The 24,289-nt window shown below is 31.5% G+C and overlaps 3 protein-coding genes across 8 annotated transcripts; 2 read left to right on the plus strand and 1 right to left on the minus strand.

Annotated features, from left to right (window-relative positions):
• The first annotated feature begins 213 nt into the window (after window positions 1-213).
• On the plus strand, window positions 214-24,289 carry LOC145962167 (uncharacterized). 3 transcript variants are annotated; one of them, XM_083083091.1, is made up of 22 exons: window positions 214-839; window positions 1,556-2,127; window positions 2,980-3,090; window positions 3,508-3,599; window positions 3,780-3,866; window positions 4,185-4,288; window positions 16,966-17,030; window positions 17,243-17,402; window positions 17,667-17,815; window positions 17,905-18,109; window positions 18,196-18,357; window positions 18,721-19,002; window positions 19,585-19,833; window positions 20,103-20,278; window positions 20,422-20,571; window positions 20,804-21,080; window positions 21,293-21,502; window positions 21,717-21,867; window positions 21,955-22,177; window positions 22,255-22,384; window positions 22,462-22,582; window positions 22,720-24,289. In XM_083083091.1, exons 2-22 carry the CDS (start codon window positions 1,571-1,573, stop codon window positions 23,463-23,465), a joined length of 4,407 nt encoding a protein of 1,468 aa, XP_082939217.1. In that variant the 5' UTR covers window positions 214-839; window positions 1,556-1,570; the 3' UTR covers window positions 23,466-24,289. The 3 variants fall into 3 exon arrangements, with proteins under 3 accessions (XP_082939217.1, XP_082939216.1, XP_082939218.1); XM_083083090.1 differs by having other exon boundaries at window positions 215-839; window positions 20,804-21,086; XM_083083092.1 differs by lacking the exons at window positions 16,966-17,030; window positions 17,243-17,402 and having other exon boundaries at window positions 216-839; window positions 20,804-21,086.
• LOC145962180 (electron transfer flavoprotein beta subunit lysine methyltransferase-like) lies at window positions 3,386-20,616 on the minus strand. 4 transcript variants are annotated; one of them, XM_083083136.1, is made up of 4 exons: window positions 19,617-20,616; window positions 18,677-18,937; window positions 9,771-10,293; window positions 3,386-5,597 (listed from the first exon to the last, which is right to left on the minus strand). In XM_083083136.1, the coding sequence occupies exons 2-4, from the start codon at window positions 18,692-18,694 to the stop codon at window positions 5,239-5,241; spliced, it is 900 nt and encodes a 299-aa protein (XP_082939262.1). In that variant the 5' UTR covers window positions 18,695-18,937; window positions 19,617-20,616; the 3' UTR covers window positions 3,386-5,238. The 4 variants fall into 4 exon arrangements, with proteins under 4 accessions (XP_082939262.1, XP_082939261.1, XP_082939264.1 ...); XM_083083135.1 differs by having other exon boundaries at window positions 18,677-18,991; XM_083083138.1 differs by lacking the exon at window positions 19,617-20,616 and having other exon boundaries at window positions 18,677-18,737; window positions 18,800-18,904.
• Window positions 13,046-16,851, plus strand: LOC145962186 (uncharacterized). Its single transcript, XM_083083149.1, has 4 exons — window positions 13,046-13,184; window positions 14,142-14,320; window positions 14,766-15,274; window positions 15,814-16,851. Exons 3-4 carry the CDS (start codon window positions 15,219-15,221, stop codon window positions 16,127-16,129), a joined length of 372 nt encoding a protein of 123 aa, XP_082939275.1. The 5' UTR covers window positions 13,046-13,184; window positions 14,142-14,320; window positions 14,766-15,218; the 3' UTR covers window positions 16,130-16,851.

The raw sequence follows: 24,289 nt of genomic DNA on the forward strand, positions 1-24,289 counted from the left end.
TACCGATTTGAACAGATTTGAAAAATAAACGGGATTATATAAAATAACGAAATTTTTCAATAAACCATCCAGAAAAAATCATGAGGCGGATTACAAAAGTTTTCGTTGCTTCACGCTACTCTTACGATTCCGCAAAGTATTCATGTCAAATTTATAAATAGCGCCAAAATTCGAATCACGTGTATGTGGATATATTCACTGCGAACTTACGCTGTGACCTCTTTTCCCTTCTCCCTTCCAGGAAGTGATACCGCGCATCGTAATATACATTGTACACACCGCGGATTAGTCGGCGTAGGGTGCACGTCTCGGGGGTGCGTGCGCGGACAGATAGATCGTCGGTTCGCGGAAGGAGGCTAACGCCCAGCAGCCCGGCAGATCGCGCGACAGATATTTATGTATCTCGTGATAAGCATCACGTAAGAGAGCAGCGATCAGTATCAAGTGCGTACGACCTCGCAAGGTCGAATCGAGGCTTCTCGATCACTCATACATCGGTCATCTTTTATCGCCACTTCGCGGCGAGATTGTCGAGCTGCGAATCGCGTATCGTCCTGCGAATCTCTCTCGACGATGTACCATGGGATCGATCCAGATGCACCGGATGCCCCCGGAGATTTGCACTTGGCGCGAGTAAGTCTACTTAAGCGGGAGATCTCCAGGTTCTTCCTGTACGTGGGGATACGTCGACGTCGTCATGCTGGAGCATCGTCGATGCCAAGAGAAACTAGGAAGGTAGCCGATTGAACGGCAACGAAGAGAGGCAACGGAGGCAACTCTCGCGATCGTTTATTTCGGAGTATCGCTAAAAATTATAATAAGCGTAAAGTTGAAGCAAGGTGAGCAATTATATTGCGTTTAAGGTATATCAATGGATCGTGGTCGTTTGGATAGCAAAATTTATTATATCGTAAAAAATTAATAGCATATATGATTTTATATTATTATAAAATATTTCTGATATTAATTGCGTTTAAAGTATATCAATGGATCGTGGTCGTTTGGATAGTATTTTTGCGTTCATTTTATTCTATTCTTTCTTTTATTCTGTTCCATTGAAAAATAATTAATCTTATTTTATTTATCATATCATAAATAAAGGATAATTCCTGGTTATTAAATATGGAACTACTATTGGTGATTTCAAAATCATGTCAAGTATATAAAAAATATATCATGTATTATCATTTTATATTCAAATATCCGGAACTTTAATTATCGACCGAAATTAAGATAATACCTAGATTAATCGGGTATATATATGATTTGAGATAATGGTTTCAGAAATATAAACATTAAGAAATAATAAAAACATTAATCATAATGTTTTTATTATTTCTTAATGTTTATATTTCCTCGTAACTTCTTAATGTTTATATTTCCTCGTAACTTATTATTTCCTAATGTTTATATTTCCTCGTTTATATTTCCTAGTAACGTTCCTACTATTATTAATCTTTTATTTTTTATCATGGATGCAATTTTAAAAATGCATTTGTAAGAAAATATCTGAGATTATTATCATGTATTTTATTTTTTACTTTTCACGCTACAGATTCATCAAGCGACGATGAAGTCGACTGTATCTGGCGTCTTTCTTCTTCTGTATTTCTGCTGCGCCAATCTATCGAGTGTTACCACGAACTTCGATTCGTTTTGCGGTGGTCATTTGGCGGGTCCTAAAGGCGTCATACATACGCCGAATTTCCCCGGACCGTTTCCGGTCCCGATCAAGTGTCGTTGGGTGATCGACGTATCCGACATCCCATCGACCAATAGCTCCATCGTCGTCTACCTGACGCAGCTCTACGTCTACAAGGGACTTCGTTTCACCGAGTATGCGTACTACGAGTCCGAGACCATGAACTTCGGGGAGACCTTGATAAAGGAGGTGACAGAAGGTAACGTCTTCGAGTACCGTCGTCTCAGGACCTTCAGGCCGTTTCTGGTGGTCGACTTCGAACTCGATCGACTTGAGGGTAATCACGTCAGAGTGTTGAACGATCTGCTTGACGTGTATGGATTCAACGTGACATACGAAATGACCGAGGAACATCCGAATTCTGAATCCTGCACTGTGCGTGACTGTTCCTTCGCGGGGAACTGTCTCGTCACCGCGGATTACACGTAAGTTTCTAAATTTTTATAAGCTGCTATATTATTCTGATACTAGTGCATGCAATGTATCTGCATATGAGCCAACTAAATTAATTTTTAATAAATTTAAAACCAACACAAATTTTTTCTACAAAATAATTGTAAAAAAATATAATAATATAATAATGTATAATATAGTGATAGATAAATAATTCTGTAGGATGAGTCTTTCAAATAAAATATGTATACTTAAATAGTAATGACGATTTATAAAAATGTTAAATTAATCTATTAAAAATTTTTTTTACAGTACTTATAACGGCGAAATTAGTATAAGACGTCCGCGTTGTTCAAATTAAAGAGAAACTTTTCAAACTACTCTATGAAAGTGTAATTAATGTCAGAATAGAAAATTCCTTCAATTAATTAAGAAAGTCCAAGATACGAAGCGAATACGTGCGACGCGTGAACTTGCACTGAGAAAGCTAGAAATTTAATTGTTAAAATCCTCACAATTATAGTCCGTAATAATCGTAATAGATAGAGAATTTTAAGTTGTGAATATAATACTTCTATTTAAGTTGTACCTTTACTTATAGAAAATATTTTATGAATCTATGGAAATTTAATGGAATATTTTGTTTTTTATTGATTCTAATATGCGGATTATTTCGTGTATTAATATCATTTAATATATGTGAAACAGCTTCGCGAAGTCGTTATTTTGCCAATTCTTGATCTGCGAAAATGAAATGAATATCTATGAAAAATAATTCTTATATCGTAAAATTATTTTAGTACTCATGTTTTTTTAAATGATTTTTTGCATCCTCCGCTATGGACGCATGATTTTTTGTTTTGATTGTTATGTTTCTATGACAGGTCTTTCTGGTGCGACTGTTTCAAAGGTTTCAGCGGAAAAAGCTGCAACGAAGGTCCGTTATGTTTTAATAATGAACATAATCCAGTTTGTCAAAACGGAGCTACATGCAGGTATATATATATGTATATATCAATACACAATAATCAACATTTAGAAAATTTTATTTATTTTGGAATAAATTACGTGTTATGTAGGTACATACCTTTTATCCACTATCTTCCATCTTATGTTAATTTATATAAACTGATTTTTAAATGAAAATTTCTATAATACGTACAATTATATAAATATATTCGTGTTAAATATTTCATTATACCATTTGAATATATTTACATTGTATTGTTGCAAATTATTGGAAAAGTAATAAATACGAACTATTTCTTTCATGGAAATCAAAATTTTTAATTTACGAGTTGATAAAACAAAAAAATTCAATTTATAGGAATAAATAAAAACATGTTTTGCAATAAAAAATAAATGTTAATGTTTGAATAAATAATAATCATTACTTTTTGTTCGCTTCACAGACAAATTGGGGCAGAAGCAATGCATTGCGATTGTCCGGTCGGTTATGTCGGGCATAATTGTGAAACTCGGCTTTTGGATACTTTAGACACTGGTAATATTTTATATTGATCAGATAACTTTACCTGTCTTATCTCTTTCTTGCGCGCATTATTCATGTTTATTGTATTGATGATAAAGCCGAGTAAAACATGAATAGAGAAACGTGTTGAAACGCAAAAATTTCTAGAATTTTATACGTGAATTTTATAACTGATTAATTATCTCTTTGCAGAATGTGCTTCGGAAAATTGCATACTGCAATGTCCACTCGACAATCAGCAACTGTGTATTTGTAAAGACGGCACGAAGATATACAACAGTGAGTTTCTTAATGTTTTGTATACATAGTTTATCACATTATTGTCGTCACAATTTCTTATGTATTTTGCATGCAAAGTATTACAATTTTTTTAACTATAGACTTTAATTAAATTAGGCTTTATTAGAGAAAATCTTTTTTAAAACATCCACAATATCAAATATTTGTGTAACTAAAACACTCAAATATATTAAAATGCTATTAAAATACATAAAAAAATTAAAGAATAAGATTCCGTATTGCTGAAAAAATTTATAAATCAAAGAAAACAGCGAACTTTTTAAACATTCTATATAGCGCATGGATTTTATGTTATAGATCGATCGAGATACGAATGCAGAATCAAATTATCGAATGTTACATCTCTCCGCACGGGTCTAACATCGCAGCATGGAAGTTTGGAATCAATCGTCAGCAAGCAAGTGAGTAAATAACTTAGAAATACGTTAAATTAATTTTATATAAGTGTTCGATAAAAATATATTCGGATTTGTGTTCAACGACAATAGCTTATTAAAATGACGCAGATTCCGTCCGATGCGAGAAATGACACACTTCATAAATATTTATGATAAGAATATGACTGCACATGTTTTAACGAATATGTATGAAAACGAGATATGCACGCAGATTGCATAAGGAAATAGAATTCCCTGCTATTAAAATAGCATATATATGTACACGCGCGTACAGACGTATTTCATTGGAAACATCGCGTCAAGATTTCCCCGCGTGGAATTATACCCGCTGTTTAACGTAAGCAAAAGCATGACATCGCATGTGATCTTCGTCATCACATGCGATGAATTTCAAATCGCTGCTGTTAGATACAATTACACGATATTTATATACATGTGTGCGTCATAACAAATTTTGTGCATTTACGTCAATGCGCTGAAGAATTCTTAAACGTACGTCTCTGAACATATACAAACATGCCATTTCTTATAATTCAATCTATGTAAATAAATCCAAAGAACAGTCGATTAACCAGCTAATACAGCTTGAGCTAATCTTAATGTTTTTATTTCGCAATAGAAGAAATATGCAATACGTTAAAATACATATTTACTTGGAAATTAGCAAATTTGTTTACGATTATATTTCTTCATTATAATTCTTTACGATAAATTTTTATCTAACATTTGAAAGCTAAAGTTAAATATTTTAAAACAAACGTAAGTTATATTTACATACCTTAAGAAATTACATACCTTATTATAATTTATTTATTATTACTATAAAATACTATTTTATGCATAAAATGTTTAAATTATCAAATCTTTAATATAACAAAAATATTAAATTTTTTTATATTGACATATTTCCCTCTCTTTTAATACATATGTTCTTTCTTTTTCTTTGTTTTACATTAAATTCTACATGTATAATTACTCGGATTAAACTCCCATACAGTGGCCGTATCAAAACCATAATTTTCCTTCCTGACATTCTCAGGCAAAGAATATCGCCGCAATAATCTCATTCGCTTCCTAAGATCTTCAGTTAATCCGTGTCTTCCCGGATCTCCCAGATAAATTTGCGCACCTCGTATGTACGCGTGTTCCAACCACACAATTAGAGTGTTTGCTATCTCTTCATCGTATAACAAGTCACCGACAAAAATCACATCGTATGTATCCTCCGGTAATTCTTGCAACAGGTTTTTCCACGATATCTCAATGTTCACGTTATTTAATATTGCATTCATCGCAATAGCTACACAGGCGACTAAAACAAAAGATACATCTCATTAATCATAAAATGTTAATTAATTATATAAAATGTTAATCTTATATAATTTATACAATTAGTATCATTAACAATGAATGAAATTAACGCACATATCTCAAAATATGTGTAATATCGAAATAAAAATAATTTCTTACGTATCGGTATTAGATATAAAGTACTATTTTCTATAAAATGTGTTTTGTTAAAATATTATATTTAATAAAAAATATTAATTATAAAATAAAAAACAAAATTTAAGCATTGTTGATATATTTTATTTTTAATATTTCTAATATGTAGCATTTGCTATTTTAAATGTTGCATCTTTACTGTATATTTTTTTTTTAATTAATGTGCAATAATATCTTGCACTAGTAAAATTATTTAAAAATTGAATGGACAATTTTATATTATTATTTAATTATTATTTAAAAACAAACTTTTATCTTGTTATTATCTTGATATCTACGTTTTGACATGAACGAGATTCTTTTACAGGTAACTGACCGTGCCGCGCACACGCAGTATCACGGCATTCTATATAAGTCTGACTCATACACCCTATTAATAGATGTATTCATGAATAGTCGCACCGTTCATGCATTTTTATCTATTATTGACATTGCCATTGACTTCACTATTTGGTTTTGATATTATAAGGTCTTTAAAAATCGTTCTAAAAACTATCGCTCAAAAATTATTATATAAAAATTGAAATTCTTGTTAAGAGAAATGTGGTGTGTGCATGTATGTGGGATGTGTTTCAGTTTGATTAAAACTGTTTCTAAAATATCGATAATTTCAAAGTAATTTGTAGAATTGTGTTTGGAAAATACTTGGATATTTCATAAATTTTCATGTACAAACACTATTACGTAAACGCAAAGCATATGAGTAAAATATACGTGTTTATAATATATATTAACTATTATATAATATTATTCAAAAATTATCTGAAACTGATGTGTGATAAATAATACATTTATCTCATACAAGAATCAAATCATGAAATAATCTTCGCTTTTGAATAGCAATAGAAATAATTAAGAGAAAGTGAAATATACATCCTTGCATAAATGAAATGTCCTTGCCTCCATATCGATTGGAACTGAAAGCGTGCCAGATTAAATGCTAATTGAATAATCTTATTCCGCGAATTCTAAGGTTTGCGAGAAATTAATACTATTGGGAAGTCCGTTCGTTCGTTATGTAACATTTCCGTTGAATGTTTTCTGTATGTAAACAAATCAAAATTTACTATACAAAAAAGCAGAAAATTTTATTAGTGCAACGATATGATATTATATTTATAACTTTTCTTTTTTTAAAGATCGGGTTCTTAGAAATCACAATTTCCAGATTGTCATGATTTACAATATTGAAATTATAGCGATTTATATTAGTTTCTATTTTTTTATATTAATTTTTATTTTTAATAAACATATGATTATGTTTATTAAAGATAAAATTAGAACATGAATCAAAAACAGATTATGCTCTTTAATAATTTTATATATATTTAAAAAATTAAAAGGAAATGGCATAAGAGCCAACGCGCGGTAGTTGGAGCGCAGAGAAGCAACAACACTTCTTTCTTTTTTCAATATTAGTTTATTAAAAAACATGATCCGAAACGTTCGCTTTTTGTTATTATAATGTGTTTTTTAATAAACTAATATTGAAAAAAGAAAGAAGTGTTGTTGCTTCTCTGCGTTCCAACTACCGCGCGTTGGCTCTTATGCCATTTCCTTTTAATTTTTTGATTACTTGAGCCAAATCTCTAATTATTAAATTATATATATTTATTTATTTCTGCAATCTATCTCTTATATGAGAAATTAATATTCTTCATTTTTTCTGTTAGGTTTTTAAAAAGAATATAACTTGTCAATTGGATGCTACGTAAATGTAATACTTGGAATTAACAACCTTTCACTGACGCACGAGGGGCAAACCCTTTCTCCTTATATCCGCGTAAAACCCTGGAAAACCCGACTTTTAAGTGCACCGTATTTTAATTTCTCGACCTACTTAATCTTCCGGAGACGTAAGTAAGATCATTTTTCCATCTAAGATAACATCGATCTAATTAGACAAGCAGAAAAAAGAGATATTATCATCATTAATTTTTCGAATTCAAATCATAAAAGAGAATAATTACAAAAAATTTAATTTTAATCTTAAATTCTCTGATAAGTGAGTGAAAATAATTCTATTGGTGAATAAGTGTATAATAGAAAATTGAAAGATACGAATTATCACGTGTTTCTCTGACATACAATATGTAATTATAATGTTGTATATTAAGAATGAATGACTTTTTTATAATAACTGATTAAAGCTTCAATCAATTGGTAAAGAAAGACGCATATCATGTACGTCAAGAAGAAGATTCTTCGACATGTACATTGATCGATAGAAATACTCCAAGGAGCATTAATTCTACATATCACGCGTAATATGAAATGCAAACTCTCAATATCAGCATTATTTTGCTCGACTCGTGCAATTGTAGGCACGATGAGTAAGCAAATGATAGAACGATAGATGTATTCAAACACATTTTTTCCTTAATCATGCTCATGGAATCCGGTTTTATCTGCCTGTGGCCTGGAGTCGTGCCAATCTGCTGCCGTGTACACACATTTGTTTCTCGATAGATAAATACATATATGAAGTTACGAGTGACGTCAAAGGGACTTTCGAGTATTCTGGAGAGTCTTTCGGAGATTCCTCTTAATTTCCTGTGACTGTCGACATTTTCCGACTCAATGATGTAACTAATGAGGCTCGAGCGGGTCTTCCATTGCGAGAAAATTCCTGTCGAAGACTTTTCAGAAAAGAGAAAAATTTCTGAGATCTTCGTAATAATAAAGGATAAGAAATGTTATTAATACATGAATAACTATGAAGCATGAATTTGACATTCCATCTTTTCTACTTTTTCTCTTTGTGTTTTCCTCTTCTGGGAAAGGAATTTCTGACGTCAAAAGTCGTCTCACAATGAGAAACTCGATTGAAGTTTGTTAGTTATATTCTATAAATTTAAAGAATGCATTATATAGTAGAAATATATATTTATAGAATAATAGCTAAATATAATAAAAATAATAAAAATGGAACAAATATACACTTATATATAAGAATATATTTATATATGTACGTTACGTATATATGTAAATATATGCAAAAATATATAACAATAATAAGAATCTTCAAAAATGATTCGCTTGCAGTATCCATTGTCAAACACTCTTAGGGCTATATAAAATAAATCCCCTTAACATTACGCCACTGATTTCGCCACATTTTCTTATTCTCTCGATCTCGGCCCAAATGATAATCGAGATAGTCTGCATATGTTATTTCCCCTTCCTTTTTTACGCTCGATAAACTGTCGCGAAGAGCGAAAGTTCTCTCTTCGTTTTTCGAGGAAATGGTGAACAAACGCAATATTGCTTGTGCGTCGTATTGTATTATCTGCGACGTTGATACGCATATTTATTCTGTCTACGACCTGTCGTAATAATCTTTTATAAAATTTTATAAAATAGATTATTAATCATAAACGTGATCGGGAGAACGTAGATAAAATTTTTTACGATGAACCTCTTTCGAATATTTTTTATAAAATATCTTTCTATATCTTTCTTATAAATTTCTATCTTCTTAATTATTTTTTATAAAATTTTTTATAAAATTATTAAAAGCGATAGTTATTTAGTATCATGAAATATCGCAAAATAAACAATTAAAATATTTTATACCAATATCATTACATCATTGAAAAATATTGCGACGTCATATTTGCTGCAGTATCACAAATATTGCAACATACGTTATTTTTAAATATCTGAACGGGATTTTTTCAGATTATCGAATTTATCTCGTTAGACCCCTCCATGTGTGGCTTTTTCCTCGCGTCTGTATCTAGGTAACCATATTATCGATTAAGTTATCATGCAAGGGCGTTATAATTTTAATTGAGCGATAGGAGTGTGCCAAGAAAATACTGGGTTCCTGGCATTTCGTTTTAATTGTTCGTTCTTTGAATATAATGTAAAATATAATTTGCCCAATAAAAAAGTACATTCATAACTTTCAAAGTATAGCTGATAAAAAATTCACAAGCTCTTATCAATTAATAATTTTTATATATTACGCACTAACTTTTGCTGATATCATTCGCAATAATCTTGCAGGTACCAAAAGTTAATTTCGTAGCTATTGCCGTAGCACCACATCCCGCACCCAAATCCAAAATTCTTAATGTATCTTTTCTCGTATGTCGCATTGTTACAATTTTTTTTCTCTCGTCGAGAATGAATCTCGTCAGTGCTTGACCTCCGGGCCAATATATAGACCAAAACGGATCCTGGAATACGTTTCTGATCGAAGGATCGAATCTGCTATTCTCACATTTTTCGATGAAAGGCTCGTGATATAAGGGACAATTCTTCGTCAACAGAAATAATTTCAATTCCGGAGTCAGATGATCGCGAGTAATCTCGGTATTTTTTAAGATCGCGTTCACCACATCAGGATGTTCCTCGATGAATTTTCTAAGCAATGTTCTGTGGCTATTACGCAGAAAGTTGTCCCATATCTCCTTTGTGCTTTTTGAAAATTTTCGTACGAAAAAATTTTTCTTCGAACGCACAATTCTTCTGACAAGCATCGCCATCCTCGAAATCTGGAAGGAGAGTTAATTATAGTTCGTTCACAGCCACACGTGCTGCGAGGAAATCTAAAAATATATTTATTTAAAAATCAAATTTATTATTTATTTTATCGCGGTGTATTAAAGAAGAAGAGACATAATTATTGATTATTTCCGTTTTCCAACGAAGACATCGATAAGTAATTATCTCCCAAGAAGTAATATCGCAATAATGATAAATTCGTGTCTTACTCTTTATATCTACGATAAGATTATCGATCGACTACCTTATCACATTTGTCTTGAGAATCGCAAATGTAGAAAATATTTTGTTCAGCATTTAATTATTTTAAAAACATATGCCATTTTTCGATGTTTTTTCAATATTTTATTATCATAAGGCATTGAAAGCATTTTTGTAATGCTTTACGTTAAACGTTTATTTCGTTTAATTTCAATAAGAATATCAGTCGGGTTGCAATTATTTCCCTGGAGAAATATTAATTATTTATATTAATGCAAAGGGCATTCGTAAGTATATTATAAAAAAACTATTGCAGACTCATAATTAGATGATCTAATTACATATTTTATTTCGAGATAATATCTGATTTTCAATTTTAAAAAATTAAAAATATTATTTTATGTAATTTAACAGAATATATTTAAAACACATCATGCTTGTAACTTGACCATCTTGTTGATAATCATCGATACATTTTTTATCATTCGTTGCAACGAATTAATTAATAAATTGATTTTGAACGGTCGATTATCTCAACGGCTGTGTGATATATTTAACTATTTTTAGCTTTTATGGAGGATCGACTTAATGTAAAAAGACTTCGAAGATGACAGTTTGTGTACTGGGTGCATTGGGATTTCCCCAACAATCCTCTCTTACAAAATATCCCCTGTACTGTGTTGACAGATATGAAAGAACATCTGCGTGGTGACTCTACGTGTGTCTTGACCGAACAGAAACTAGGAATTAGAAACACAATTTTATAAAAATTCATCCATAAAAAGCTTTTTAAATTATAAGTTGAAACTTTTTTTAAAAATATTTTTACTTCTCTCTCTTTTTATGACGCTTATAATATTTTTAGTCATAAAACAGGTTGAGAAAATTCTTGAACAATTTTTTTATCCTTTTCCATTATACTATAGTGCTTTTAATAAATTTATACTTATTAAAAGCACTAGCGATATTTTAAATTAATTATATCTTTATAAATAAATTAAAACGATACTTTAAATCATTTAACTTTACAGGAATAAACTTCTTCAATTTATCTCGACTTATTTATTTTTTGAGATTTTAATCCGTTTTTATTTTTTTTTTTTTCAAATTAATTGCTCTCTTCCAACTGACGTAATTTCTCTTGTTTTATCATCCAAAGAAGCACATTCGTTGCGCAATATGCATACTTTTAAGTAACATTGTTACCAAATTGGACTCATTATATTCATTACAAAGAGGATTTATGTAACAAATATGAGTACGAAGACAAGCTTTAATTAATAGTTATTGTAAGCCTTAAATTTCTGCGATTTATATACCGAAATAGAATATATGGGATTCATATAATCGTTCGTTCGGAATTGTTATGCACTATAAATAGAGCTCTATTTAACATTTGATATTATCCCTCTATCAATATCATATAATATATTAATATCATATTGTAATAATATTTTTTATATTTTTTCTTTTTTAATTACTTAAAATATCGATATTTTTAATTACTTAAAAAATATGATATATGCCATATTTATATTATTCTTATAATATTACTACGAGGAAGCAGATTCTAAAAATTATTTTATTGTACAAATAATTATCATACGAATTTAAACAATTTTATATTTTATTCTATGTATATCTAATTATTTTATATTTTGATTATACTACTAATTTTTAGACAAAAGTGAAAGTATGCGTAGAAATAGAATTAATAAATGCCGTGTGATACTTTTATCGGGAGATCCTCTACTGAATTCATATTTCCCGAAGAGGGTTTTATAAGTTTTTCCGTTATCACAGAAATTGCGCAGTTGATAAAACACGGAATAAAGCCTCTGTGACTTGCATCATCTTTCATAGGGTATATATATCATTGTAACCCGAGATATATGTATAATCAATCAAGTATTGGTCGCAGGTTACAATTCGTCTGCCAAAATGAAGTTTATTGACCCACATAGTCGCGACGGTCGATCAACGTGGTTGTTCCTAGTCAAGTGCTTGTGGATGATGAAACAAGACATGATACCAGGCACATGTATGACGCAATTTGCAAGAAAGAATCTTTATGTTTTGTTTTTTTTACAATTTGTTTTTTTAATATACAAGATAGTTTCTCAAAGTTTTATCAAATTATTCTTTTTATAAAGTAAGAATCAGATTAGTGAAGAATATTTGGAAAAAAAAAATTTCTTATACTTATAAATGATTTTCTAATTTTATTTTAACTTTATTATATTTTTTTCAAAAATTCTATCTTAAAAAGGAATTTTATTTTTTAGAAAATATGACATATATAGGACTTTGCATATGTTTATACAATCCATTTTTAGAATAAAAACAAAAATCTGCATTACTAATATGTATTACTAATATATTCTTCATGTCTTTTTCTTAAATATGAAATCAAAGAATTAAGAGTGATTAGATTTTAAATATATAATAAAAATTGTATTTATTTTTTTTTTCAGATTTTGGTTCTTGTAATGAATGTTCCAATTGTCAATGAACTTTGTTAAGAAACACAATATCATCATAATCTATGGATAATATTCGTAAATCGAAAAAATTGGATATGAGATCGTTAGATATAATCATACATATTGATATAACGTGTGATCTCAATCTGTGAATATTTCTTGCCGTCAATGGAAATTTGTTTACACTGCTATTAATTGTAAGTAATTATGTTTTTTCCTGATTATCGGTAAATTCCAATAAAATTTTCTTCCCGCTGAGGAAATTTGATAAATGATCTATGAGATTATTTAAATCTATCGTTTAAACATAATTATTTTATCAACACTTCAAAGAAATCTCTATTAATACATATTTATTATTCGTTGAATCATTGGAATTAACAAGAGTATTTTGCACCATAAATATCGAGAATTAAAATCATGAAATAAGACACAAATTCATTAATTCTGAAGAATTTTTAAATAATAAAGATGTTTGTTAAATTCTGATTTTATTTATTTATTAGTTAATATATATTAATATCACAAAATTCCGAAAAAATTAAGATAATACTCGTATAACATGTATTGTAAAAAGTGGCAAGTTGAAATTGAAATGCAAAGATAACTTGCTTATTCAAGATTCTTTCATGTCTCCTTTCTTTAATATATACATATAATTAAAAAGTAATTAATTATAATACAGATAAAGATATACAACGATAAAGAAATTTATATTTTTCTCCTTTTTTCACCTTGACCTTATACTTTAACTGATGTTTCGCTGAATCGCTTAAAAAATATGCAAAAGCTTATAGTTGTTTATCGATCAGCGTGCGACTTGTATAATACTTTAGTGGCGTTAAAGTGAATCATACAGCTCTCTCCACGAGTCAGTTTCATATCAACTAAATTTATCATTGTTACTTTTTATCTCGAAATTCTTTATGAGATAAAATTATTTCGTTTTCTCTCGACAATCAGATATCGATTTAGATATTCAACTTTATTGTCTAGTAATATAATATTTGTAACATATATGTACCTTTTTCTGACACGATTTTCATATAGGACGTACAATCTATTCAATTGGTCAATTTCATAAAGATATTAATTATGTTTTTTAACTTTAATTTTAAATTGTTTACTGATTCTTCTTTGTTTTTGTTTTTTAGATAAAATACCAAGTTTTCGGGAAATCTATATTCGAAAAAAAAATCATCATTCTACTCTCTCTGGAAAACTCAGTACAGAATTCAGTTAATATATTTCTCTCATTTGAGTAATCTTTTTCCTCGGGTTTCCCTCGAGTAATGTTCGCGCCGGGTATTTACGAATAACAAGCTTTGTTAAGGTACAGTATCGGTCAAAGATTTTATATTTTATGACTGTTACTTTAATACCGAGAGAATTAAAAATTGTAACAAATAATAACAGAAATATTAAATTTTTTATTTTTCAAAATAATCTCTCTTTATTTTCAATATTGCCACATATATTCTTGACATTCTAGACAATAGTTTTTTTTTTAAATTGTTATTGATTCCAGCATGTTTGTAAACATTTCCACAGTTGTTTTTGTTTTTTGATAAGTAGGTCTCATTTTTCGAATATTTCTACCAAGCTCATCTCACAATAAGGATTAATATCCGATGATGACCAGAAAAGCTATTTTTTTTAAATCAAAAATTTAATATTTCTGTTATTATTTCTTATAATTTTTACAATATTTTAAAACATAAGATAACAATAATAAAACATGAATTGGTAACATTTATATACATTTTTGTTCATTAAAGTAACGACTATTTCTATAAGTACTGCAATAATTTTGATCGGTACTGAACATACTGGATATACCCCAGCAACAGTGTATTCGGAATATCCGTAGTAATCTGGTAAAGGAGTGGGCGACAAGTGGTAGGGGAGCGGTTACTATAAAAGGTGCGCGCGCCAGACTGTGAGGTCATATCGCCGTCAGAACCTTCTGAAAGAAGTACGTTGATCTTCTGCTTGAAAAGATATTACACGAGTTTGCATCAGAATATAAAATCGAGTGAAAGCGGAGAAAGTCGCCAGTGATTCAGTGGAGAAGATAAAGCTATAAAGTCGTATTTTCAACAGCGTTGAAAATAATTCGTTCAACGGTCGACAACAAGACTCTGAAGATTCCTACGTTCAGTGAAGTGTGTAAAAGAGGCATATTGAGGATTAAACCATCAAACAAGCAAAAAAAGGAGTTACTGACCGATATGACTCGCTGCCAGGAACCACAATCCTATCACGCACAGACCACGATGGCTGACAGGTAGCTATCGAGGATTTTCACGTGGCTCTCAAGCAACACCCTCGAAACGCGCACGCGGACGACGGGTTGCGCGATAGTCATAGTTCTCTCTCGATAACAAAGATAAAGAAATGCTTGGTCACGCCATTAACAAATGACTTTTAACTTATCTCTCAACAAATTGAAGTTTCATATTGCGCAATCGAAAGCTTAGCTTGCATTTATAACAGTATCTTCTATATTTCTTCCATATCTTTATATCTCTTCGATATCTTCGATAAAAATTTTTATATCTTAAAAATAATCAGACTTGCAAACAAAATTGTAGCATTTTTCGCACTTTTTAGTATATAGAATTGTAACATTGTAGAAATTATTATCCGAGGCAATTAAAAAATATAAAAAAATGCTAGAATGTTACGCCTCCTCGATGTATAAGCACGTAAATTAATATTCGCTACGTCATAGCGATACGCGAAATTCCAAGCATCGCTTTACATTGTCACGTCGGCTTATGTAACAATATAACGCGCAGATAATTGATTGAGAATGACTTACAGCGGAAAATCGTCATACGAGGAATCACGCTACGGACGCACTATCACGTGCGGTATGTTGCCGACCCTGCGCGAGCTGGCTTCCAGAGGATGCAATAACCGGGGAAGCGTTTGTCTCGTGCCTTTCAATATCGAAATGGACGCAGCTATTCATCTTCAAATGACACTTCTCAAGGCTTATTGCCGGGAAATGGGAATCGAGGTGATGAGCGTGTCCAAGGAAGTGATACAAGCCCATTTGTGTCCAGGAGGCACGGATCTATCGTGCGTCCTAGTAACCAAGGACGATCCATTTTTCCTGTTAAAGTTACCAAAGTGAAACTCGAAGACTCAATCTTGAAAAAATTGAAAAAAAAATTAAAGACCGAATTACGTGCGGTCTTTAATACTACCGAAGAACGGTCTCCATATTGGGGAGATCTGCATCAGAAGACAAAGGAGGAAGAGCTTTGTTTCGGCATGCAATGTGTCCTACGTGTCTCACTAACGAGGCTGCTGATAATGGACATTATATATTGCAAACAGCGACATATTGAATCTATCTCGCTATTATGTCTGTTCTCTTCTGTCTATTTTGAAAGCGTTTCCTTTCAATCGTCTTTTTTCTTTCTTTTTCCTCCGACGTTCAATCATCTGTTTCTACTTGAGAGCGAAAAATGTAAGACAGTTGAAAAGAGCAGATATTTATTGTTAAAACAAGTATTATGATCTTGTCACCAAATGGGTGATGCTTCTTTCGGAATCGATCATTCGATTAGTTGCTGGATAAGAAATATTGATTAATGTATGTAATATGTATATTTTTCAATGTACAGTTCAGTGTAATAGTTTGTCGCGAGACAAATTAATCTTTGTTGTGTATGGTTAAAAATTGACAAAGCGTTGTCGAATAAAAGTATACCATCTTTTTGATAATAAAATTATATGATGTATTAATCAAATATGTGTATGGTTAAAAATTGACAATCGAAACATTATCGAATAAAAGAATACCATCTCTTTGATAATAAAATTATATGATATATTAACTAAAAATAAGAAGGTCTCTTATTTTCTTTCTTCCCTTGTATTCTTCCTTTACATCTTATTCTATCGTATCATTTTCTACTTTGTAATCGATAATTTCATTTAATTTATTCGAACTTTTTCTCGTAGCTTGCAAAATACTTGAGGAACTCCAATATCACTTTCATGGAGGAATTAAAAATTCTGAACGTGACGTGAGTAGGTACACATTCAAGGATAAAAAAGTACAGTCATATGCAGATAAAACGAACTACGTTCCAAATGGTTTTGATACATGATTCTTTGAAATTAATTATTACACTTGTAGTCAATTAAAATCTTATTCTGAGACATTTAAAAATATAATTGTACTTTGTACTAGAAAATTCGCTAAAAAATGATTATTTTATTATGTGTTACTCAACAGACCCACGGCCGAAGTTACTTTTCATTTTTTCGGAAATTCCGACGATGGGGATAAAATTCGCGAATCACTCAATCGACTCGTACAACGTCGACGTCTCAGTGAAATCTCATTAGAATCCACGCACTTTACATTTCAACAAAAGCCTGCACTTAAATTACAGGTATATATAAATGCATGAGTAACATTGTACGCGATATCTCATTATTATCATGATATCAGAATAAAAGCATGTTTATATAAATGTTATGTGATTAGTAGATAAAGTTACATGAAATTTAAAAGTCATTCCCTGCATCTTTTTCTAACTTTTCTAAAAAAGAAGATTATAATTATAAATTTTAGTTTATACACAATAATCAATATGTTCGTGGATGCGATTAATTATTGCATAATTAAAAATTATTTGAAAATTGTTGCTTTTTAGAGTCTGAAAATTAATATGAACATTAACATGAACGATTATAATCTCATTCATTTGGGAGAGGAAATTGTCTTCTGGTGTGTAGCTCAAGGAAGTATAAAATTCACTTGGTACAAAGATAGCATGTTGGTAAACACAAGCAAAGCTACCAGGTATTTAGAATACATAATAAAATACATATTCATTCTCTTGTTGGCTAGATTTTTTCGACTCATATATTCGAATAACTTTGACGTTTTAGAGAAATAAAGATTAGCGATTTGCCGAATGACGGATCGGATATGTACGTATCGATGTTGAGAATCGAGAAGGCGACTTTGCTTGATTCTGGTCAATACACATGTCAAGTGATGGATTGGAGTGTACAGCAATGCAAAAGTACCTACGTCGAAGTCAGAGACGAGCCGGAAGTGAAGGTGGTACCGATGAGCGTCACTATAGAAAAAGTAAGCTGATTTGTGCCTCTGCCAAAATGCATGGAAAATTAAAATTTCGAAGAAGACGTATATTATACAGACGATTATTCGCATAGGGTAGCAATATACAACTGACATGTATGACTCCCAACATGCGTAACATCGGCATCGGATTCGGTTGGACTAAGAATCGCGCTTTGTTAAAATTGGAGCCCGGTCAAGCAGTTTGGGAGGATCTATATCCAGCGGGTAGCATTTTAAAGATCACTAATATTCAGGTAGAGAAACTTCATATAACTCATAAGATTTTTAAATTTTTTTTTATTTTAGAAACATATTTAATAAAAAATTATAAATATTTTAATTTAATAACATTTGAAAATAATATTCAATAAGGTAGATTTGTTTTATTAAATTAGCAGTTTTTTAAATTATAATATAAATACTATTTATATGAAAAATGTTAGTCACATAAAAGAATTTTGACTATTAAATCCTCTTAATTCTCTTTAAAGCTTCGGTGACTCGTAGAAATCTCTTTTCTATTATTTACATGATGGAATTAACATACATTAAAGAAAATTAATCGATATATACTTTTAAACGTCGTTTCATTTCAAAGCAATCGTTTGATGTTCCAGAAATCCGCAATCTACACCTGCAACGTAGCACATAAATCCATGTCCGTCCGAGTCGAAGTCATGAATCGAACATTAATACCGATATGCCTCAACGGAGAATCCTGGGGTTTGCAATGGCCGGTCACTGCACCGGGATCGGAGGCCCTGTTGGAATGTCCTCGATATTTTGTAGGCCGACGAGTATCCAGGCTATGCTCGATGAAAGACGCTACCACACCTGAATGGCAAATACCGGATTTTTCATCTTGCTTGTATGAGCCGTTGCTTTTACCTTATAATAACGTAAGTATTTTGATTTTTGTAACACTCTATTATCAATTTAGAATTTGCGAAGAATTACAATAATTTATTGACTTAAATGTGATATTGGTCAAAATGTAAAAATTAAGAGACACTAATATTCTTTTATATCTCATTTATATTTTACATTAAATTTATATTTCAATATTTATTTTTTATATGTACTATTTTTAGGTTTAAAAATAGCATTGTTTATGGTTTAATATAAAATAAAGTATACAAAATTAGTCAAAAATGTTAGCTTTTTTTAAATTTAATGTTTATTTAATTTTAAATTAAGGATTAATGATACAATATCAATTATTAAAAATAAAAAAACCAAACATGAGTGTTGATACGTATATGAATTTAATATAATATGCAAATACAAAAAGATAAAAATTAATAATCGCAGCAGGACAATGATCGCGAGATATTTGCACAAATTCTAAAGAAAAATTTAAATTTCTTTTTAAACATAGACAAACGCAACATTTCGATCTGATCCAGATCTTTTTCAATGTCGTAATAAAATATAAAGCAGGCGGCATATCCAATATTATATAAAATCAATCTAATTTATAGTTTCAAAGTCTGATGTTGGGTTATCAAAGTACCTCGAGCTCAGACACGATCCTCGCTTTTTGGAAGATCTTGCGAAAGCGTACATTGACACTCTATCCTGGTGAAGGCGATCGCATAATGAGTATGTTGGCTGAAATCGAACGGTATCAGCACAGTATCGATCTATCGGATGCATATATCTCCGCAGAAGCTTTAACTCATATAATAAATCATATATTGAGTTACGAGAATTCGATTTTAAGTCAAGAGGTAAAGACGACCGAATTATAATGTCAAAGCAAGGAATAGTTTCGAATAACAGATTTTAATAACATTTTTTCTCGGACGAAAGTTGTTTTACTGGCTGTATAAAGTTTATCTTGATACAATTTTCTTAAAAAAAAAAAACAGTTATCACTCAGAATTCGTACGAAAAATATTGTTATTCAAAACTACTTCATATTCAGAATTATTTTCCTCTCTCCAATCTGTTGCAAACTTGATTAAATTAAGTTACGGAATTTCATGTTTATTCTCAGAAGCTATCGGTGCTGCTTCAGCTTACGCAACGCAATTTAATTCATTGGTCCGAACAATTGAAAAGCGTAAGCAAACATTTACCCCTATCATCCATGGTTGTGGATATTCAACAACTGCAATCTCACAACGGGGATAGTATTACGCATTCTCTTCAGATACCTTTGACCGATTATGTGTAATTATATTTTTAGATCATATCTATTTTATATTATTTTTCTTCTGATAGATTCTTTTGTCTATATTTTGTCTATATTTAAAATCATACATATTTACAACTTTTTTATTTTCATCTCAAAAATAATCTCTTATTCATGTTAGATATCCTGATTGGTATGAAGACAAAATAATTATACGATTATGGACGAAAAAACAACGCAACATAAAGTCTAACAACACATTTACTGGAATCATTATTATGTACAAAAATATGTCACATTTTATACCAAGAGCGTACGTTAAAGAGCTTGAGTAAGTTGATTTATTTGCAAAAAATCGAACGGTTCATTTGCGAAAATAATCCAATCCACTTTTTTGTAAATCTTTTTTATAGATAAATTTTATGAAAAATTTATTTAAACCAAATAAATAGGTAACTTAAATAAATAAAAATTAAAATCAAATTAAATTTTCGTAACTATAAAATTAATTTCTTCAAATTATTAAAATACATAAAATACGGAACACGATTTTATCATCATAGCGATGGCACAGATTTGGAATTTCGAATAAACTCTCGAGTGATCACCGTCGCAGTTCCCTCCTTCGGTGCCGACAAACATAACAAGATCTGGGTTGATCTGCAAATTCGACATTTACAAAATCAAACGGGTTCCTGGAACACATCATGTGGCCTGATGGATAACGCAGGATCGTGGGATCTCAATACTTGCATAGCAAATACAATATCCGGCGATGTAACAACGCATTGCCTGTGCCCTACTACGGGTACCATCGCTGTTTTCTTAACGACTCGTGCGGTAAAAGTATGACTTCAATTTAAAGAAATTTCATATTATTTCATCACTTTTAACACATATACATATCATTAAATTCCTAAATTAAAGAACTTATTTCCAAACCATCTTATATAAATCTTCATTTAAAAAAAATAGATATTGCATAAAGTTTTTTATAGTAAATAAAAATAATATTTTGCCATTGTTTATTATTAATTTTTCGAATGTTATAGGTAGTATTGGCGAAAACGGAGCAGACCACGTTCATTATAATATTCGGATGCAGCAGTTGTCTTGTTCAGTGCTTGCTATCTGCTCTGATACTAGGTACCTTTTGGTGGAAGCACAAGAGCTGGCTGAATTTTTTAAAACTTCAATGCTGCAGTGCGTTAATGGGCGCGATGGCAATCTTCATTTATGCTATCTACACTAATCTCCCAGAAGTAATTATACCCTTGTTAAAGTAATTTGCAAAGCCTATATTAAATATGATGAAGTGATCCTTATACAAATTATATCAAAACTTGTGTTAGTTTCTGTAAATTAACTTAATATAGACACTTCGTTCTGGATATAATTTCACACATTTAAAGACCTTACAAATTTGATCGATTTCAAACTTGGACATTTTCATTAATGCTTTCTTATGTATTTCAGTCATTTTATTCACTCGTAGCGATCGGATTAGAAGCATTTCTCCTCGTAGGCATGTCCGCACCAATTTCCGAAGCTCTAATAGTATATGCTGAACTCACACAGATTCGACCGAGTCAACATCTTCAACCAACAGTAATCGCCGTGATAACCGGTACGTATATTTAAATAGATAAGTTAATAATAATTTCACAAAAATATTTTTCCAGACATCATTTATATTTGTACACGTCTATCTTAGGTGTCCCAATCTTGGCTGTATTCGCGACCGAACTAACAAATAAAAGTACTGGATGGCGACACGAATCCTGGTGGCTCATATATGGCAGTGGCGTCTACAACATATTTGTTAGCTGCGCCACGATGATGTTTTTAATATTCATGCTACTGTACATGGGGGTGCTTCACAAAGTTCACACATTAGTGGAGGAGAACGTGATGAAAAGAGAGGCTATAGAAGCGAGGTATGTATACAGAATTTTCCGTAAAATTTGTAACAAAAGTTGTATGAGACAAAAACTACTGATTTTTCTTATTATAGAATACGAATATTACATCGTGCGGCCATCGTTATATGCGGTATTATTGCCATGGAAGCATCCTCTATTTTTTACATAAATTCGTCGTCCGTAATTTTCCACTATGTATTCGCATCCTTATCTTTTGCTCTGGTAAGTTTTACAACTCGCGATAATTGTACTTTCAAATAGTAGATATGTTGAAATTATTGACTAATATTGTTGCATAGGGTTTCAAAATAATAATTGTATACATCATTAACGGTGAGATCGCTATCATTGGGCCAATGTTGCGAAGAATTAGATGGAAACGCAATGTGGACGAGGAACAGACGTCAGAGCCCATCAAAGGTATCATGATATAAATTTATTTATTTGAGATGCTCGATATGTATTACGACATTAGAAATGAGGGAATTTTCTGACAAAATATTTAAAAAGTATGAATTACGAAAATATTAATACTTTTGTCACATTATGTCCATTAGTGTGTTCAAAAGCTGACGCAGAAGTGGAGAATGATTCAGCGATTCCTCCAGCATCCTCTTCAATCATTGGCGAGTTATCGTACCGAGAGGTGCGAGGAGTCGCCGCGGGTAGCATAGATATGCGCGAGTTTATGAGTTCGGAATCATCATCCGGATATACCAAATCCGTCCCCGTTCCCGTGACCGGCAGATTCCTGCCAGAAATCCGAGTGGACCATTCGGACGACATCGATCTGGAGAATTACAGTACAAGTCCGCGCAAATACCAGGAACCGCCGACCGTGTTTGTCGATCCAAACTTTTCTGCACGTGGTTCTCGCGTCAACGATGTGGTGACATACGGTGGCGTCAACGATTGTTGCAGCTTTCGTAATGAATATCGTGGCGATGGTAAGATTTTTCTGCCGGTGGCGAGCGTGTCCCCTGAATGCCCTTCGGCCAAGGTTCTCTGTAGCGCCGATGTGGAGTCACGATTGGGTGCCTTGCCGGATGTCACGTTGGCTGTGAAGAGCGATGTCGAATTGTCATCACGGACGAACACGGAGCTGAAGAATCGAGAACATGTGGTGAGCGCCATCCCGGACATCGCCAATACGAGTGAACGTAAACAGCCCGACGGTGAAGAGAAAACTCCAGAGATCGTAGTGACCGGTAACTGCGACAGCACGACCAGCGGTATGCTGGATCGTATCTCTCATGATCTCGACTATTTGCTTAATCGCACGCACGCGAAAGAAGGAGCTTGAAGATTAATTGAGATTGCAAGAAACGAACAAGTGAGGAACATATAATAAGTAAACAATTGTAGATTATTAAATTTGTACAAAACTGGTTTTTCGTCTCACAAATATTTCCATATATGAATAAGGTAATCATAATTTGTCTCACAAGTGTAAAGTGTAGTTTATTTATGGGGTAAAATATTCAAAAACTGATATTATGTTTATCGCTATATAGGACTAGTAGTGACACGTATAATACGTTGTAACGTATATACGATCGTACTTGGAAGCTGTAAATTAAGGTTTAAAATATTTTGTCTGTTTTTATTTCTTACTCTTTAAAAGTGAATCAGTGTATTATCACTGTAATCAGTGCTGTACTTATAACTGCTTGTATATATACTACTTTCACTAGCGTGAATCAGTGTATTATCACTGAAAAACAGTAAATACTCACTGATTACAAGCAGTTATAAGTACAGCACTGATTACAGTGATAATACACTGATTCACTTTTAGAGAGTAGTTTCGCACACGTACATCTGCACACGTCAGACTAATCGTAATGTGATCGCTGATTATAAATTGGCATAGTCATAAGAAAAAAATACGAAAAGTAATTATCATCACATTCCATCCATCAGAATCAAGTATAATCTTAAACTTTTCGTGCTCCATTTATATTTACGTCCATTGTATGTGAGGATGTTGTGCGAGGAGATTTATCGTATTCCATCTAATAAACAAATATAACAATCAAAAGTACAGTGTACTGCATAAGCTTTCGCGCGATTCTCGCGCATAGAACGTAAATTTTCAAAAAAGATGAGGTAATCCAAATAATAGTA

The sequence above is a fragment of the Camponotus vicinus genome, unplaced genomic scaffold (genome assembly GCF_025532165.1).
Source record: "Camponotus vicinus isolate PSW18456_S1 unplaced genomic scaffold, iyCamVici1.0 SCAF_11, whole genome shotgun sequence".
Classification (NCBI taxonomy): Eukaryota; Metazoa; Arthropoda; class Insecta; order Hymenoptera; family Formicidae; genus Camponotus; species Camponotus vicinus.